At 46.5% G+C, this 19,652-nt stretch overlaps 1 protein-coding gene across 1 annotated transcript in view; it reads left to right on the top strand.

The window, feature by feature from the left end:
- CDHR2 (cadherin related family member 2) overlaps positions 1 to 19,652 on the top strand; it is a 53,110-nt gene that overhangs the window by 13,404 nt on the left and 20,054 nt on the right. Inside the window, exons 3-7 of the mRNA XM_047778057.1 lie at positions 9,721 to 9,787; positions 10,063 to 10,134; positions 16,041 to 16,180; positions 16,293 to 16,346; positions 18,355 to 18,444. Coding sequence (XP_047634013.1) covers positions 9,736 to 9,787; positions 10,063 to 10,134; positions 16,041 to 16,180; positions 16,293 to 16,346; positions 18,355 to 18,444 — 408 coding nt within the window. The 5' untranslated portion in view covers positions 9,721 to 9,735. The remainder of the gene's footprint in view (positions 1 to 9,720; positions 9,788 to 10,062; positions 10,135 to 16,040; positions 16,181 to 16,292; positions 16,347 to 18,354; positions 18,445 to 19,652) is intronic.

Raw genomic sequence — 19,652 nt, 5'->3', positions numbered from 1 at the left:
TCAGAAGAAACCTCAATGAGTGAGGAGCAGAGCTGGGTGTGGGAAGGGAGCCTAGAAATGAAGCCGCTGGTTAAGACTTTTCTGCCACCACCTCTGCCCTGGGCTCTCTGCACAGCCTGTGGGGAGAGTCTGGGGCCAAAGGGGAAAAGGAAACCAGAAGTCTGGAAGGAGAGAGCAGGTGTCCTGCTCTGGGTTCTGATCCCATTACTGACTGGGTCGTGGCCCTTACTGTTTCGGGACCGCAACATGCTGAGGACCCGGTGGTAATGGGTGCAAAGTTCCAGCCACAGCGAGCGGCCGTCCTGGCCGGCTCCCTTCCCCTTGGGACCAGATCCCAGGGCAGGAGTCTCCTGTCTTCCCAGCTGCATTTTGACTCAGTGAGGAGGGCTCCTGGCAAACCTTCAGCAGCACACTCAGTGACTGATTGCCTCGTGGCTGCTGATTCTTCTCTAAAGGAAGAGAAGCAAGAGAGCAAAAGAAGTGAGGGGGTTAGGTTCAAGACCACACCCCAAGGGGGTGCCAGGGCTAGCTGCCTCTGGCCAGTATTAAGTGCCCTGAATTTTGCTCACAGTGGAAGCCAGAAGCCTAATGGCATCAACAGTGCCCAACTCCATCTGCATCTCCGCTGTCAGCCCAGCTGCATCATCATCTCCACCCCACAACCATCACTGCCATCAGCATCATCTGCACCCCAACCCTCATCATCACAGACATTACCGTTGGGTCCATCCCCACCTCATCCCCACCACCATCACCGCTTCCATCCCCTCTGCCATCCCTACCCCAACCCACCTGCCATCCCTGTCCCCAACTCGCCTCCACAACCTCAGTCACTGGACTGCCTCAGTCCCTCACTACTCTGGACCCCAACTCCATCATGCCAGCACCTGCCACAGCATCACTGCCCCACCCCCAACAGCATGATCTTCATCTCACTGAGGACTGTGGCTCAGCACACGATTCTTTTAATTCCTCCCAAGAAAACAGGTCCATCTGCATTTCCCAACCTGGCTGAGCATATAGCTCAGCAGTCCACATGTGGGCTGTTCCCAGCTTTCACCCTTGGGGACCTTGGCAAGCCAGCAGTTTTCATAGGCACTTCCCAAGGGCACTGGCTAGAGTCCCACTGCAGGTAATGACCCAGAAATACAGTCCATGGTGTCATCCACACACAGCTCTGGCCTGTTCCTGACTTCTGCCCTCAATCTCAGGGCATGGCAGGATGATGGGCACAAGGCAGAGATGGGAGCAGTTTCCATGGTGATTGCACTGGGATGAGCAGTCCTCGGTGAGGATGACCCCACAAGATGCAGAAAGAAGTGATTCGTATTTGCCGAGCACCTGCTGTGTATTAGCACTGAGCTGGCACATCCCATTCTCATTCACTTCTCCCACCACCGCCCCACCAACAGGCTCAGGGAAGGGCAGTGAATTGCCCAGCTCTGCAGCTTCTAAGCTCTGTATACTTGACCAAGGCTCTTCACCTCTCTGAGCTTTAGTTTTCCCATCTGTAAAGTGGGTATAATGCTCCTATCCTGAGGCGCTCTGTGAGTGTTAAATAATGCCCAGGCCAGTGTCTGGCGTGTAGTCGGTGTTCCTTTCACTGCAGCTATTCCTGTTAATGTCTAACGGCTGCAAAATGTTATGCTGAGGGCTTGGCTGTGTCTTTCTTAACCATTCGCCTGTGTGTTCCATGTGTAAGTTACTTCTGTTTCCCAAGGTTAGAAGTAGTCACTTGTGATGAACTATTTTCTGCAAAAAGAGTTTCTTGATTTTAAGTTACTTGGATTACCAGGTCAAAGAGGACAAATGATTTAAAGATTTTGGTTCCACAGCTGAACTGGGGTTTTTCCTCTCCTGCTGGGGTCCTGAGGGACGGGGAGAACTGCCCCCTTTGCTCTGTGCACAGGAGAGACCAGGTCTTCAGGCTCGAGAGACTGGGTTTGAATCCCATTCACTTCTAGTTGTGAGATCCTCAGCGGATCACTCTGAGCCCCAGCTTCCCTGTATGTAAAATGGGTTGCTTCAGAGAAAAATTATGTGAATTCCAAACATCCTGCCTCCAAAATATATTTCTATTCTTGCCTCTTCTCGCCAGCGCTGCTGCCACCATTTCAGCACACTGGTACACAGCAGCTGGAGAGACTTTTTTTTTTTTTTTCCTCTTTTGACTGCCCCATGGCATGTAGAATTCCCAGGCTAGGGATCAGATCCGAGCCACAGTTGGGACCTATGCTGCACCTGTGTCATGTTGCCGATCCCACTGCACCACAGTAAATTAACTTGGTCACTCCCCTGCTTAAAACACTGAAATGACCTTCTATTTTTCTTAGAATAAAACAAACCATCATTGGAGCTCCTGTTGTGGCTCAGCAGTAACAAACCTGGCTAGTAAACATGAAGATGTGGGTTTGATCCCTGGCCTTGCCCAGTAGGTTAATGATCCACCCTTGCCATGAGCTGTGGTGTACGTCACAGACTTGGCTCAGATCTGGCATTGCTGTGACTGTAGCGTAAGACGGCAGCTGCAGCTCCAGTTCGACCCCCTAGCCTGGGAACTTATATATGCCTCAGGTGTGGCCCTAAAAAGGCAAAAAACAAAAATAAAAACAAAGCATCCTCACCATGTCTTATAGGGCCCAGCATGATCTGGCCCTTGAATACTTCTCTAACCTTATCTCCCAAGCTTCTCTCCTCTGTCCCTGTGCCCCAGCCGCACAGCCCCTCTTTCAATTCCTGGTATGCACCTGGTTCTGACCTGGGGCCATAGTTTGTATTATCTGTACAACCTGAAAGAACCTTATAACAGTGTTTGCACTATCAAAGTAACATGGGGATTTAATTGTAAACATCCCAAATAATACTGTAAAGTTTAGAACAAAAAACATCCTCTGACTTGCTTCTTCCCATGTTTTTGTTTGATTTGGTTTAGGTTTCTCAGTGTCTATCACTCATGTTCAGGTTTCCATGACTGAATGTGTTTGCCAATTTCCGTGGTGTAAATGCTTCCATCCCAGCTGCTTTCAAGCTGCGACCAAAATGCCAACCAGTTTGCAAAATTCCTGAAATGATGGCAGTTTTCACTATAGCTCTGGCTTGCTGCTGCATCTGTCTTTCCTTCAACATCTGTCACTGGGGCAGGCCTCAGCAGGGATGGCTCATCTGCAGGTAGAGGGACCATTTCAGGATGCCTCACATGCATGGCTTACTTACATGGGTGGGTGTTGGCTATCAACTGGGAGCTCGACTGTGCTGTGGGTCAGGGGCTTTGGTCTCCACATGAACCTCTTCATGGAGTTGCTTTGGCTTCCTTACACCATGGCTGCTGAGTCCCAAGAGTGAGTGTATGAAGGGGCAGAAAGCAGAAACTCCCACTATCTTGAGGCCTCAGCCTAGAAACTGTCACAGCATCTCCAGTGCCACATTCTGTTGATCAGTCTCAGGGCCTGCCCACATGTCTTAAGTGTAAAACCTGTGGGATTTTAATTTTAATTTTATTTTTTAATTTAAAATTAAAGTATAGATGATTTACAATGTTGTGCCCATTTCTCCTGTACAGCAAAGTGACTCAGTCATACATATCTGTACATTCTTTCTTAAATTTTCTTTTCCATCATGATCTGTCCCAGGAGATTAGATATAGTTCCCAGTGCTATACAGAAGGACCTTGTTTATTCATCCTAAATGTAATAGTTTGCAACTACTAACCCCAACCTCCCAGTCCATCCTACTCCCTCCTCTTTCCCCCTTGGCAACCACAAGTCTGTTCTCTATGTCTATGAGCCTGTTTCTGTTTTGTATTTTATTTTATTTTTAATTGAGGTATAGTTGATGTACAATATTCTATATGCTTCAGGTGTACAACACAGTGATTCACAATCTTTAAAGGGTGTACTCCATTTATAATTATTATAAAATGTTGGCTATATTCCCTGTGTTGAACAATATATCCTTATACTATATTTTATACCTAGTAGTTTGTGCTTAATCTCCTATCTTTATCTTGCCCCTCTCCACCTTTTTCTCCCCTCTGTAGCCGCTAGTTCTCTATATCTGTGAGTCTGCTTCTTTTTTATTATACTCACTAGTTTATTTCTTAGATTCCACATACAAGTGATATCACACAGCATTTGTCTTTCTCTATCTGATTTATTTCACTTAGCATAATTCCCTCTGCATCCACCTATGTTGTTGCAAATGGCAAATCTTCATTCTTTTTATGGCTGTGTAGTATTCCACAGTATACATACCACATCTTCTTTATTCATTCATCTGTTGATGGACACTTAGGTTGCTTCCATATCTTGGCAATTGTAAATGATGCTGCTATGAACATTGGGGTGCTGTATCTTTTTGAATTAGTGTTTTCATTTTCTTCCTATATACCCAGGAGTGGAATTGCTGCATCAGTGGCAGTTCTATTTTTTTTTTTTTGAGAAACCTCCATGCTGTTTTCCACAGTGGCTGCATAGATTTACATTCCCATCATCAGGAAAAGGGTTTCCTTTTCTCCACATCCTCACCAACATTTGTTATTTGTGATCTTTTTTTTTTTTTTTTGTCTTTTTACTATTTCTTTGGGCCGCTCCCGCGGCATATGGAGGTTCCCAGACTAGGGGTTGAATTGGAGCTGTAGCCACTGGCCAACACCAGAGCCACAGCAACACGGGATCTGAGCCGCGTCTGCAACCTACACCACAGCTCACGGCAACGCCGGATCGTCAACCCACTGAGCAAGGGCAGGGACCGAACCTGCAACCTCATGGTTCCTAGTCGGGTTAGTTAACCACTGTGCCACGACGAGAACTCCGAGAACTCCGAGGAGACTTTTTTTTTTCATATTGCTACTGTTATGTCAAAGTATGTTCTGCCTATTTTTTTTTCTTTTGGCATATGGAAATCCCTCTGAGTCACAGCTGTGGCAACACTGGAATCTTTTACACACTGCTCTGAGCTGGGGATTGAACCTGCACCTCTGCAGTGACCAGAGCCACTGTGGTGGGATTCTTAACAACCCAGTGCGACAGTGGGAATGCTGCCTATATTTTCTGCTAGGAGGTTTATGGTTTCCAGTCTTACATTTATGTTTCCCACCCACCCCCTGAGGCAAAATAGGAGCTACAGCTGTTGGCCTACGATACAGCCATAGCCACAGCAACACAGGATATGAGCAGCATCTATGACCTACACTGCAGCTCACAGCAATACCAGATCCTTAACCCACTGAGGCCAGGGTTCGAACCCACAACCTTGTGGTTCCTAGTCAGATTCATTTCTGCTGTGCCAACTCCGAGAAAATGTTCTAATTTCATTCTTTTTACATGTAGCTGTCCAGTTTTCCAAGCACCATTTATTGAAGAGACTTTTTTTTTCCCATTGTATATTCTTTTGGTTTTGTTTGTTTGTCTATTTGCTTTTTTAGGGCTGCATCCGAGACATATGGAATTTCCCAGGCTAGGGGTTAAATTGGAGCACCAGCTGCTGACCTACACCATAGCCACAGCAACGTGGGATCTGAGCCATATCTGTGACCTACACCATAGCTCACGGCAACACTGGATCCTTAACCCACTGAGCAAGGCCAGGGATGAACCCACATCCTCATGGATACTAGTTGGGTTCATTAACTGCTGAGCCACAAAGGGAATTCCCTCTTGTGGTATTTTTGATTTATGGAGATGACTAAATGATGACCTGGAGAAGCTAAAGCCATTGAAGGAAGATTTCATTATTCACAGTTCCCTAGAGGAGAAAGATATTATTACTCACAGTTCCCTAGAGGAGGGGGTGTGCCACACCATGCAGGGCTACATGGGGAGGCACCAGGGTTGGTCAGAAGGCAGAAGGCTCCAGGCAAAAGCAGGGCCCAGAGCTTTTACTGCATTTTCCATGGGAAGAAAGGTGGGAAAGAAGCTGCAGGTTAAGTAGCTGACCAGGCTTAGGACTGGCTACTTGGAATAATTTTGGCAGGGTGTAGGGGTCATCCTTAGGATTATCCAGTATGTGGCACTGGGGAGATACAGGGCAGCACCAAGTACGTGGCTTGGTGTGTGAGAGTTGATCAAAGTGGCAGTTGGGGGCCAAGGCTAAGAATTGGTAGGTTCATGTATGAGAAGAGTGGTTGCTGGCAAGTCATTTGTTTTCTTTACGAATTAGCCAGTCCTGAGACAGACAGTGTCTCCCAGGTCAGCCAGACCCCCAATATGTCCAAGCATCATAAAGTATCAAAAATAAAAACATGATAAATACACCAGATTCAAGAGGAGCAGTGCTCATCTCTTGCTGGAAGGAGTGTCAAAAAGTCTTCATCTGTCTTTATCTGCCAGACTGCCTAAAGTAATGTCCTTCTTTTTTTTTTTTTGTCTTTTTGCCTTTTTCTTGAGCCGCTCCCACGGCATATGGAAGTTCCCAGGCTAGGGGTCTAATCAGAGCTGTAGCCGCCGGCCTACGCCAGAGCCACAGTAACGTGGGATCCGAGCTGCATCTGCGACCTACACCACAGCTCACGGCAACATCGGATCCTTAACCCACTGAGCAAGGCCAGGGATCGAACCCGCAACCTCATGGTTCCTAGTCGGCTTCGTTAACCATTGCGACATGACAGGAACTCCGTAATGCCCTTCTTTATACTCTCTCAATGTCCACATTCCCTTCCTTCAGAGCACTTAATGCAGTAGACAGGTAGTACTTTGCTTGTTTAGAGTCTGTCTTATTCACTAAGCATGAGCTCAGGGAAGGCAGCACTTTGACTGTTACACCCACCATTGTATCCCTGGTGCTGGGAACAAGGTCTGGCACCTAGTGGATCATGGACATCCCGTAAGTATTTGTTAGGGGAATAAATGGATAAATCAGGGTACCCAACACATAGTAGGTCCTCAGAAAATAGCAGATATTTAAAATGACCAACCCTCTTGATGTCCCAGAAGATCTGGACAAAGTAGGGCAGGGTCAACTCTGAGTTAGATGGGGAAGGCTCAGGCTAGAACTCTAGGGCAGGTAGAGACAAGCCAAGCCCAAAGGATGGTGGCCAAACTGGAGCCAGGGTCCCTCTGGCCATCTCGGGGACACTAACCAAGAAGGGCATGTGAGATGACCAAGGCTAACAAGGGCAGAATCTGAGGCCCCCAGTGATAAAGAGGTCTAAGACAGAACTTTATTTCCTCCATGATAATAATTGCTGACATTTAATTTAATTTAATTTGCTCACTTAACCTTGAGCCAGGTACTGTGGAAGCCTCAGACAGACCCCATAGTGTAGGTGCTGTTGGTAGTCCCAATTTATAGGTGAGTGAATGGGGGCCCAGAGAGGTTAAGTTCCTTGCCCAAGATTACACAGGATTTGTACCATAGGCTTACCCCTCACACTCTGCCCCATCTCACAGGTGTTTCTCGCCAGGCCGCTGGGGTTACAGTGATTCACTGACGCACCCATTTGTTTGCTTCAGAATTGCCCCTTGGCTTGCCCTGAGCTCAGCCCTGGGCTGGTACCTGGGGTCACCGAGAGGAGTCAGGTCCGTACCTTGCCCTCCCCTCTCTCCTGATCTGGAGGGAGAGGCTGATCTGCAAAGAGGTAATGGACCCTGAGAGCTCCAGAGATCAGGCTAGAGTCTAAGCAGAGTCCTGTGAGCTCATGACAGGTGAAGGAGTCAGTTTTTTCTGCAGGAGCATTGAGGGACTGTCTGGACAGAAGATGACCTTGTCTTTTGTCTTTTTTTTTTTTGTTGTTGTTGTTGTTGTTGTTGTTGCTATTTCTTGGGCCGCTCCCGCGGCATATGGAGGTTCCCAGGCTAGGGGTCGAATCGGAGCCGTAGCCACCGGCCTACACCAGAGCCACAGCAACATGGGATCCGAGCCGCGTCTGCAACCTACACCACAGCTCACGGCAACGCCGGATCCTTAACCCACTGAGCAAGGGCAGGGACCGAACCAGCAACCTCATGGTTCCTAGTCGGATTCGTTAACCACTGCGCCATGACGGGAACTCCCAGAAGATGACCTTGGAGCTGCTCACGGGGCAGCAAAGTAGCATTCCAGAGAGAGGGAACTGCATATGCAAAATGAGGGAAAGTAGAGTGGATCAGTGGGCATGAGAAGTGTGAGGGAAGGAAGCAGGGAGTGATTAGAGGGGTGGCTGGGAAGGGGAAGTGGTGCTTATGGCCTGGATGGTCTGTGAGATGCCTTTTCATGCAATTTGGCAATGGGGAGCCACTGAAAGTTTTGGAACAGAGGCAGGAGGTCATTAGAGGGAGTGAGAGTGGATAATTTCAGTTGAGTGGATTGGATTAGAGAGCCAGAAGGAAAGGAGACCTTGGGGAAGGCTGAGCTGGGGAGGGAGGAAGGCAGCTCTGCAATGGAGTGAAATGTAAGAGATGCAGGAACTGGATTGGATGTGGGACATTCAGGTGAAGGGTTGTCCCTGATGCAGGAACTGGGATGAGGGGTAGGTGGTATGAGGGAGAGGAGTTCTGCTTTTTGATGTGTTTCATGGTCAAGGTTCAGCTCTGGGAGCCATTTGGCTCCTCTGCTGTGGGTTGGGGGTCCCTCCTTCCTGGCTCTCCCAGAGCTTCAGAGCTGGGCTCCTCTGGAAGATGCCCCAGCCCTCACCTGTGCTGGGGCAAGAGGGGGAGCTGCCTGGGACCTAGCGAGGGTGCTTGGCAGCCACTGTGTTCCTTTGTGTGCTTTATAGCTTTAATTTATCTTTGGAAAAGTTAATGTATTCACTTAGCATAAAATCCAAAAGGTACAAAAGAGTGTGCAGTAAAAAGTCCTGCCTTATGGAATGATTACACAGATGCAAGCAGGCACATTTTCTTGACAGAGATCAAGGAACATTTGTGGAACTTATCTTGTTCTCCCCCTTGCTTTAGTGCCACATATTAATTGTCTTTTGGGATGAAAGAGTCTTGGGGGTTCATGTATCTCTTGATGATAATGAATTGAAGTCCCCCTTTCCTGGATGAAGGACAGATTGCAACATAAAATGATCAAGAAGACTGAGCCAGAGAGGGTTTTCCAAGGGTCCCTACTCAGCTCTCAGTCAACAAGAGGAACACAGAGCCCTTCCCAAACTGACTTGACTAGAGACCCCTCCTGCTAGGGGCATCTTAGGGTTGGGAGAACACTTTGAGAAAGGCTGCAAAGGCTGATATTAATTATGTCAGAAAGTGGGACAAAGGGCCCTGCCTACCCACAGAGTCTCTGGATGTTCCTGGATGAGTCACAGTCCCTCCTAAGGCCTCTGAGTTTGAAGAATGCTATTAAATTGGACACTTCAAATAGGCAGGCAAGTGTAGTGGTTGAGGGATGAATTCTGGAGTCTTGTGTTTAGAGCATGGTCTTGCCATTGATTCTCTGTGTGGCCTTAGGCAAGCCCTCTTTGCAGCCTCCTCATTGTTGTTGCAATAACGAGATTATGCCTCCGATGTACTTGGATCCATGCCTGCTACACAGTGGGCACTGAACTCTGGGTCAAGTTCAGGGTCATTGTCAGGCTGGGGCTCTAGACCAGGCTCAACTACCCTGTTCCTTCCCGCTGTGTCCCCTTTCGACTCCCCCTACCCTGGAACATCTAGCACATGGGTAGAATTTGATGGGGTCTTGGGGGAGCACCTTGAGTGACAGTGGTGAGTGGGCCTGGGTCAGCCCCAGACAAGTGGGGTTCAGCAGAGTAGGGAGACCTGGGTATAGGGGCCCCCCCTGATATCTTTCTTCCAACAGGTCCCTCCAGAAGTGATGGCGTGGCCGTGGCTTTCCGGCCTCTTGCTTCCTGCCCTCATAGTGTCTGGTGGGTACCTCCCCTCCCCAACCAGTGCAGCACTAACCTGGGGACCCTTGGCAGAATCCTCCGGACGTGGTGGGGGAGGGTGCTGCTTCATCAGCAAACACCAGTTCCTACAGTCCAGCCTCAAGCTTGGTGGCCCCGGGAGGAATCTAGGCCAGAGCGTGTAAGCTGGGAGGAATGTTGGCCAGTAGGACTGGCATGGGCTCCCCTAGGGGCAGGTAGGAAGTCAGATTTTATGGAGGGAAGTCCCCATGTGTCAGCGCTCTGTGTCCCTACAGTGGCAGCCAATGTGGCCCCGACGTTCCTGTACAACATGTCGGCAGTGACCCTGCCTGAGGATCTACCAGTGGGTGAGTTACCATCCCTGAGTCCAGATTGCGCCAAGCCTTTACTCACAAGAGGGTCCCAGGGGCTCCCCCTGCGGGTTTGCTGCCCAGCCTTGCAGCTCCATGGCTCATCATGGGGCAAAGGTGGCCTGAAGGGAGTTTGTTCCAAAAATTCGCTTTCTTCTTTTCAGCTTTTGGGTCAAGGGCCCTCATCTAGCATCAGATAATCAAGACTCACCCCAAGAGAACATTCTTCTCATTTCCCATCTCTCTTTCAGTCTTTCCAATTTCCCCAAGGAAGAAGTACGGATTTGGTACCATTATATCTCTTCTACCTCTCTCACTTGCTAATCTCCCCCCATCCCCTGCTATTTTTTAAAAACAGAGACAGAGTGAGAGAGAGAGCAGGCCTTAGGCTCAGAGGCTCACACACACATCTCACCAGAAGTTAACAGCTTTGCTTTGCTCTTGTTGTCTTTGTAGAGTTACCTTCCACCTATGGCAAGTGAGATGGGTTTTTCATTTACAGCAGCAATCTAAAGGTTGCTTTTAAAATAAATCAAGGACTTCCCGTCGTGATGCAGTGGTTAATGAATCCGACTAGGAACCATGAGGTTGCAGGTTCAATCCCTGGCCTTGCTCAGTGGGTTAAGGATCTGGCGTTGCTGTGAGCTGTGGTGTAGGTTGCAGACGTGGCTCTGATCCTCTGTTGCTGTGGCTGTGGCGTAGGCCGGTGATGACAGCTCCAATTAGACCCCTAGCCTGGGAACCTCTATATGCCGTCCGAACAGCCCTAGAAAAGGCAAAAAGACAAAAATAAATAAATAAATAAATAAACAAATAAATTAATTAATTAAAAGAAGGGTCATAGGAGTTCCCCTGATGGTGCAGTGAGTCAAGGAACTGGTGTTGTCACTGCTGTGGCTCAGGTTCAATCCCTGACCCCAGAAATTCCACATGCCTTGGGTGTGGCCAAAACAGAAAGGTCATAAACAATGAGACATGGATAGGGTCAAGATCTTGGCAATGTGCAGGAGCGAATGATGTTTGGGACACATTGTTTTGGATGAAGCCATAGGAACTGGATGCCACATTCCCAACAGATGGGATGGGGTTAAAAAGCAGAAACCATACATGACTATGTTTATTGGGTTTCGGGGTCAGCTGTGCATAAAAGACCCCAAATAACAGAGGTGTAAGCAAGGTCAAGTGCCGGAGGCCAGCTCCAGTGGCCAGGGAGTGTACACCTTTTCCTGATGGGAGAGGGACATGGCATTGGCGAAGGTACATACGGAGACAGCCTCTTTGTCCCTTCTTTCAGGGTGCTGGACTGCTCAAATTTTATTGGCATAAGTGGTTGATTATACAGACAGTTTTTCACTACAGATTACATCACAGTGTTAAAAGTACATTGGTTAACTTTTACATGGTACAGCAGCTATACATCACGTTCTAACATCTTTGTCTTAACTAAATTTAGTGAGTACAATTTAAGGGCAATTAGGTATAATACATCATGTGGAAAGGAGGAGACTCGGTACAAATCATCCCATGGCCAGCAAGTCTCCACAAGTTGAAGAGGTCACGGACACAAGAATTGGGCATTCACAAATCTTGTTTTTAGACTGGTGCTTATCTTTAAACTGTTATGGCAAAGAGACAGTGTAAGAAAATATAACTAGCTATCACTTAAAAGCTTTTATAACTCGTATCTAGGTGTCTTTTGATCAAGAATAATATGTCTAACTTTTATGAACCTCATTAAAATCCTAACTCTAAAGTTTACTGTAACTAGTTAGTAGATAAACATTATATATTAATTAAGTTGGATATGAATAGGGAAAAGTCCTTTGGGATGAAATTTTTATTATATTATTGTTGTAACTTTGTTAAATCACAAATCACCACAGGAAAATAAGAATGGAAAATAAGAATAATAAGTAAATAATCAGGAAAGACTGAGGAAAACTTAATAACAAATAAAGCAGCAGGAAAGACTAGGTCACCCGAGAAACAATCCATGTTCTCGGGCGCAAACATGGAAATTGCTTTCCCAGGAAAGCCCCAATTCTTCCCCATAAACATCAAAATGAGAGCTGTGTAACCTGAGGCCTGCCCTTGGCGTGTACCATACAGGCAGGCTTTTATCCTGACCAGAAGTCCACCTTCGGCATGCACCGTTCAGGCAGGCTTTTTATCCTGACCAGAAGCCCACCTTTGGCATGTGCCGTTCAGGTGAGCTCCCTTCCTTGGTTAGGAACCTGCCTTCAGGTTTTTCTGCCATCAGGCAAGGTCCTTGTTTTGAGTCCCTGCATTTTCTCGGCTCCCCGCAGTCAAGGTTTATTATTCTCTTACCTAGTCATTAGAATAGCAAGTCCAGGCCTGAGAGAGGCTCTGTTCCATCAGGCTGTTCCTTGCTCTATGCTTCTGGTGTCAGGGACCCTCCTTCCATTTCCAGGCTTTGCCTCCCTTTCCAGGCATAGCCCTCATCACCTGGTCCTAGATGGCCTGTGCCACACCCTATTCCAGCTTGAGAGGTGGGGGTGGGGGAAAGGGGCCAAGAAGCCTCATCCCTTTCTTATAAGGACAGGGCTTAAGATTTTACTTCAGCTCACATCTCATTGGCCAGAACTTAGCCACATACCCTAGCTGCAAGGAAACTTGAGAAATGAAGTCTTTCTTTTAGTTGGCTATGGGCCCAGCTCAAAATCTGGGATTCTATTGCTCTGAAAGAAAGGGGTTTTGAATATTAGGTGGTAATTTTAAGTCTTTGCTGCAGTGTCAGAATTGAGACCCCAGATACCTAAAGCTATTTGATAAAGCAAGAGACTGCATCAACGAAGGTAAAACCCAGAGTCTGCCTTGGGATCCAGAAGCCTAGGTCTGGCTACATGAAGAAAGGACGGTGACGGGTTTTTCAGCCACAAAGGCCACATCCATTTAGATGTGGTTGCCACGACAGTAAAGGTTACTAAAGTTTATATCAATAAAGGTTTAGAACCCGGGATGAGGGAGGTGATAGTTTCTGAGATGGCACAATCCTCCCTGGAGGACTGGGCTGAGGCCAAACTATTTGATATCTATGAATGTTCTTTGTATAACAGAGAAGTTGTATATGCACTTTAAAGATGTTTTACATATATTTTCATAGCTGTTTGACATACCCAATAAATGTCACAAATTATGTAACCCAACTGCCCTCAAGATCTCCATTCTCTTGGGTAACTCTTTACTGTCAGGTCTTATCTCAGTCACAACAAGTGAGGGTCTTTTATTTATAACCACAAGACCCCTCTCTGGACTTTCTTAAAGCAAAGGGTAATTTCCTCCTTGCTGAGTTGAATTCTATGGCTCTCTTGGGATGTGAAAGCATTTTCAGTTAGGTTTTTAAAAAATTGTTATTTAGCCCTTTTATTTTGAAGTGTAGTACCGGGAAGCATACTGAATACCACATGTAACCATCAGGAAATAGGATCTTGCCAACATTCTGATCCCATCTTTCCCCTTGTAGTCATTCCTCACCCTTTCTCTCCTACGCAAAACCTGTTTTCCTGACACTAACACTGTACAATAGTTAAGTTTTGTCAGGCAGACTTTAAAATACATTGTGTATCAAATTTGAGTCTAGTAACAGAGACCTACTATATGCCTTTTATTTCTGTATCTCTTACTGATTTATTTGTTACATTTAATTCTTTTTCAGACAGATTTTGAAAAAAGCATTTCCTCCCCTATCCATCTTTCTATGCCCATGGACACATGTGTACAGAGGAGGATTTATACACACCCACTCGCATCCCATATTTCCTTGGGTATAAGGGCCATATCATTTTGCATTTTGACATTTCTGAATCAGGAGGTGTCTTATATTTGAGATAGTCACTTAACATGTAACTCCCTCCATCCTCTGGAAGTCATTAAAATGGCAGTATGTCTCACCACCGAAAAATATAATGTAGACACTGACATCTTTCAAGACTGATGGTCTTCGTGGAGGAGAGGAGCTGGGGGGGTGCGGACTGTGACCTAGCTTTCCAAGGAGTTTCTGGAAGATCCAGGATTGTTTGATTAAAGAAGAGCAGATTCTGGAGTTCCTGTCGTGGCTCAGTGGTTAATGAATCCTACTAGGAACCATGAGGTTGAGGGATCGATCCCTGGCCTTGCTCAGTGGGTTAAGGATCAGACGTTGCCGTGAGCTGTGGTGTAGGTTGCAGACTCGGCTCAGATCCCAAGTTTCTGTGCCTGTGGTGTAGGCCGGCGGCTACAGCTCCGATTAGACCCCTAGCCTGGGAACCTCCATATGCCACTGGAGCAGCCCTAGAAAAGGCAAAAAGACCAAGAAAGAAAGAGAGAGAGAGAGAGAGAGAGAGAGAGAGAGAGAGAGAGAGAGAGAGAGAGAGAGAGAGAGAAAGAAGAAAGAAAGAAAGAAAGAAAGAAAGAAAGAAAGAAAGAAAGAAAGAAAGAAAGAAAGAAAGAAAGAGCGAGCAGATTCCAAGTGTGCTGCCATGACAGTCCCTAAAGGTCTATCATGGGCAGGAAGGGGAGGGCTGGTTCCCTGAGACCTCAGGCTGGGTGCTGGGCATCATCAACACATGTCACCCATTCTAGCACTTTTGCTTTTGTGAGCCTCTTCTTCCAGAAAAATATATTAAAAGTGTATTTAATATACTTCATTGGCATAAAGACAAATACCCTATGGGCTAGGTTATAATAATTTTTCCTTCTAATTTTTTTACTATTAAAAATGAGGTATAATTGATATATAACATTATATTAATTTCAGGTATACAGCATAATGATATGGTATTTGTACATATTTCAAAATGTTTACCACAATAAATCTAGTTAACATCTATTAGGAATTCCCTCTGTGGTGCAGTGGGTTAAGAATCCCACTGCAGGAGTTCCCACCATAGCTCAGTGGAAATGAGTTGGACTAGGAACCGTGAGGTTGCATGTTCAATCCCTGGCCTTGCTCAGTGGGTTAAGGATCGGGCGTTGCTGTAAGCTGAGCTGTGGTGTAGGTTGCAGGCATGGCTCAGATCTGATGTGACTGTGGCTGTGGCGTAGGCTGGCAGCTGTAGCTCTGATTGGGCCCCTAGCCTGGGGACCTCCATGTGCCTTGAGTGTGGCCCTAGGAAAAGAAAAAAAATCCCACTGCAAAGGCAAGGTTTGCTTAGGAGGCATGGGTTTGATCCCACCCAGTGCAGCAGGTTAAAGGATCTGAGGTTGCTGAAGCTGTGGCATAGGTTGCAGCTGTGGCTTGGATTCAGTCCCTGGCCTGGGAACTTCCGTATGCTGCAGGTACAGCCATGAAAAAACAAAACAAAACAACAACAACAAAATCTGTTACCACATATCGTTACAGAATTCCCCCCCCCCCTTGGGATGAGAACTTTTAAGACCTATTCTCTTAGTAATTTTCAAATATGTAATACAGTTTTATTAACTACAGTCACCACGCTATACATTACATCCCTGGGACTTATTTATTTTGTAACTGGAAATTTGTACCTTTTGACCTCCTTCATCTATTTCTCATTCCCCCCCACTCCACCTTTGGCAGCTACCAATCTGTTCTCTATTGCTATGAGCTTGGCTTTTTGTTTTTAGATTCCATATGTAAGTGAGAGCCTACAGGATTTGTCTTTCTCTGACTTATTTCACTTAGCAGAATGCCCTATAGGTCCAGCCATGTTGTTCCAAATGGCAAGATTTCACTCTTTTATGGCTGAAAATATCCATTGTATATATACATCACATTTTCTGTATTCATTCATCCACTGATGGACATTTAAATTGTTTCCATGTCTTGGCCCTTCTAACTTTAAAAGAAGTTAAACCTTCTTGTGGGTCTTGTGGGAAGCTCGGCAAGGCCAGCATTGAGCTAGGTGGCCATGGACCCTGGGTGTTCCCGGTCTCGTCTCCAGGTGCTGAGGCTTTCTGGTTGGTAGCTCAGGACCAGGACCAGGATGCTCTGACGTATGGGATTAGTGGCTTATATGCCTACTTCTTTAATGTCATCCGGGATACTGGGGAAGTGAAGCTGGCCAACCTTCTGGACTACGAGGTAAGGGCAAGCCATGTGGGAAGACCTCCGGATGGGGCCAGGGAGGTCGGGAGGGCCCTCGTGGGCATTCAAATGGGACTCACCCTGGTCCCCTTCTCTCTGCCTGCTGCAGACGCTCTACTGGTTCTCCATCAACATCTCTGTGAGCGACAATCACAATAACCCAGTGAGTCAGAGTGGGGAGGGGAGGGTGGTTCAGGGATCAGAGGGCAGGGGACTGAAGGCCCACTGCTAATCATGTCTCCCAACTCAAATAAGCAGAGTGAGCCCCAATTAGCAAAAATCAAATTGAATATTTCTTTTTATCAAAATTCCACTTGTCCATTTTTGGTCACACAGTATTACCAAGATTTTATTATTTATTTATTTTAATTATATAAATATATAGTTTATCCTTTGTGTGTCCATTCTGTATATCTACTATCATTAATTACATTATTAATTTGTATTAATATATACAGTAATAAACAAGCACCAAATACCTCCCTACTTTCTCCGCACTGAGGTCATTACTTTCAACTCCTTTGGCTGAATGGATTGATCTCAGTGTTTGTATTTCTCATTCACACACTTATACAGCTGTGTCTCATGTGTGAAAGTTGGAAGTTTTGTGTTTATGACCTGTTCCTCATCCATTTAAAATAAATCATTTTAATGACTTGGATATTCATAAATACTTTCTCTCTGGAAACATTTTAAAAATTGCAGTGAGTTCCCATTGTAGCTCAAAAGGTTAAGACCCCAACTAATATCCATGAGGATGTGGGTTCAATCCCTGGACCTGCTCAGTGGGTTAAGGATCTGGTGTTGCTGTGAGCTTTGGTGTAGGTCATAGATGCAGCTTGGATCTGGTGTTGCCATGGCTGTGGTGTAGGCAGAAAGCTACAGCTCTGATTTGACCCCTAGCCTGGCAACTTCCATGTGCCACAAATGCAGCCATTAAAAAAGGGCAAAAAAAAAATTTGCAGATAAAGCTCAAATTCCCTTGAGCAACCCTTCCCGGCCCACTCCCACCTGAAGTGTCCGCCAGCCATCACCATGTACTTTTCTATTCCTCACTAAGTGTTGACATACGTATCCACAGAAGAAAGATTGTAGTTTTGGCTGTGTTTTCGGAAACTAAGCTGGGATCCTATTGCACACATGGCCTTTCCCCTTCCTTCCTTCCTTCTTTTTTTTTAAAAATTTTTAATTTTTATTTATTTTGTCTTTTTTTTTGCCATTTCTTGGGCCGCTCCTGCGGCATATGGAGGTTCCCAGGCTAGGGGTCGAATTGGAGCTGTAGCTGCCAGCCTACTCCACAGCCACAGCAACGCAGGATCCGAGCCGTGTCTACAACCTACACCACAGCTCACGGCAATGCCGGATCCTTACCCACTGAGCAAGGGCAGGGATCGAACCCGCAACCTCATGGTTCCTAGTCGGATTCGTTAACCACTGCGCCACGACGGGAACTCCCTTCCTTCTTTTTTTTTAATTGCTGCATGATGGTACATGAAAGTTCCCAGCCAGGGGTTGAATCCAAGCCATAGCTGTGACCTGTCCATAGCTGCAGCAATGCTGGATTCTTTGACCCAATGTGCTGGGTCAGGGATCCAACCTGCTTCTCCACAGCAACCTAAGCCCCTGTAGTCAGATACTTAACTTACTGTGCCACAGCGGGAACTTTTGCACGTATGGTCTTGAACTGCCTTATCCACTCAACCATCGGCTTTGGAGTACTTTCTGCATCTGCACACAAGTCCCCCCTTTTCCTGCATGGCTATAGCCCAGTGTGGGATGTACCATGATGCTTAGCTGGTCTCCTCAACACTTAGGTTTTTCACAGCTTTATGCTATGGCCAAAAAGCTAAAAGGAACATTCTTATAAGAGGACAGACACACTTTAGATTTTTAAAATGACCTAACGAGTTCCACAACAGTTCAGTACATGTGTGGAGAGAGAGAGAAACTAAATAAGGAGTAAATCTGCATGAAGGTTATTGGAAGTTCTTGGTACTATACTTGCAACATTCCTGGCATTTGAAATGCTATCAAATAAAAAATCACCCCAGACACTACCTGATTGTTCACCTGAGAAGTTGTGCCTACTTGCACTCCCATCCAGACACTCTTCACTTTGTTTTCTCAGGCTCCTACATTTTCTGGGCTCACCTGGGCTTTCTCATTTGCAGGTGCAAAAGGAAATGCAGGTGATCGTGGAGGACAGAAATGACAATGCACCTGTTTTCCAGAACACAGACTTCTCCACCAGCATCAACGAGGTAACATGTGCCTTAACAGGGTGTGTGTGTGGGATGCAGGCATCCCCAAAATCTGCTCAGAGTGGGAAGGACCAGAGACAGCCAGCAAGGCATCTAGGATTGGGAAGAGCACCTCCTAGAAAGGGTAGCCGTAGGAACCAAATTCAGGGGCTTTGCCTGTAACTCCATGTACAATAGTTACAGCAACATTTTGCAGTCCATTAGACTGGATTATGGTAGTGGGGGTCGGGGGGAGGAATTGAGTTTCTTATATATCTGAAAAATTTAGCAGTATATCTGTCTTCAGGCCTGGTTGCATCCAGGTACTCAAGCTGTGTCATCAAGAAGAGATTTCTCTCCACCCCTCAGCTGTACTTCTCTTGTTGCCTCCATGCTGAGGTGGGGGGGAACACTTCTCCCTTATGGTGATAAAAGTGTCCCCCAGTAGCTTTGGGCTCACATCCTACCAGCTTTGCAATTTCTTTCTTTTCTTCTTATTTATAATTTTTTTTATTTTTTTGCTTTTCAGGGCTGCACCCATGGCATATGGAAGTTCCCAGGATAGGGGTCAAATCGGAGCTGTAGCTATCGGCCTACACCACAGCCACAGCAATGCTGGGTCCTTAACCCACTGAGCGGGCCTAGGGATCAAACCCACGTCCTCATGGATACTAGTCGGGTTTGTTACCACGGAGCCACAGTGGGAACTTCCCAGCTTTGCAATTTCAACACAGACTGTCTCTTTTTCAATGGTCCCAACCAAACCCCCAGGGCTGACTCTCATTGGCCCATTTTGGGTCAGGTGCCCATCAGTTGAGGGGTATGGAATGCTCAGGTTGCCTAGGTCTGCATCATGGGTCTTGCTCTCTAGCAAGGAGGGCAGCTCCACTTGAACTGCATGGGCAGGAAGGAGGTTCCCCAATGGTCACAGCACCACTCATGAATCTTCATTACCGCGTGGCTTTAAAGACCTGAGAGGTGCCCCACATTCCCCTCTCCCTATCCTGACACTAGACCAGACAGAAGGTGGATCAGTCCAGATTGCTGTTGCATAGTCTCTGATAGAGCACCTACTTTTTGTCAGGCACTGTCCTTGGTGCTGAGGTTATCCGGTGAAGACAGACTTGCTCTCCACCCTCAGTAGCTCACATCGTAGTGAAGAGTACAGACACTAATGGACAAAACAGTAAACAAACAGGATTATTTCAGATGGTATTAAGTTCTAGGAG

The sequence above is a fragment of the Phacochoerus africanus genome, chromosome 4 (genome assembly GCF_016906955.1).
Source record: "Phacochoerus africanus isolate WHEZ1 chromosome 4, ROS_Pafr_v1, whole genome shotgun sequence".
Classification (NCBI taxonomy): domain Eukaryota; kingdom Metazoa; phylum Chordata; class Mammalia; order Artiodactyla; family Suidae; genus Phacochoerus; species Phacochoerus africanus.
The sequence above is the reverse complement of the archived record's forward strand: the minus strand, read 5'-3'. Positions and strand labels throughout refer to the sequence as shown.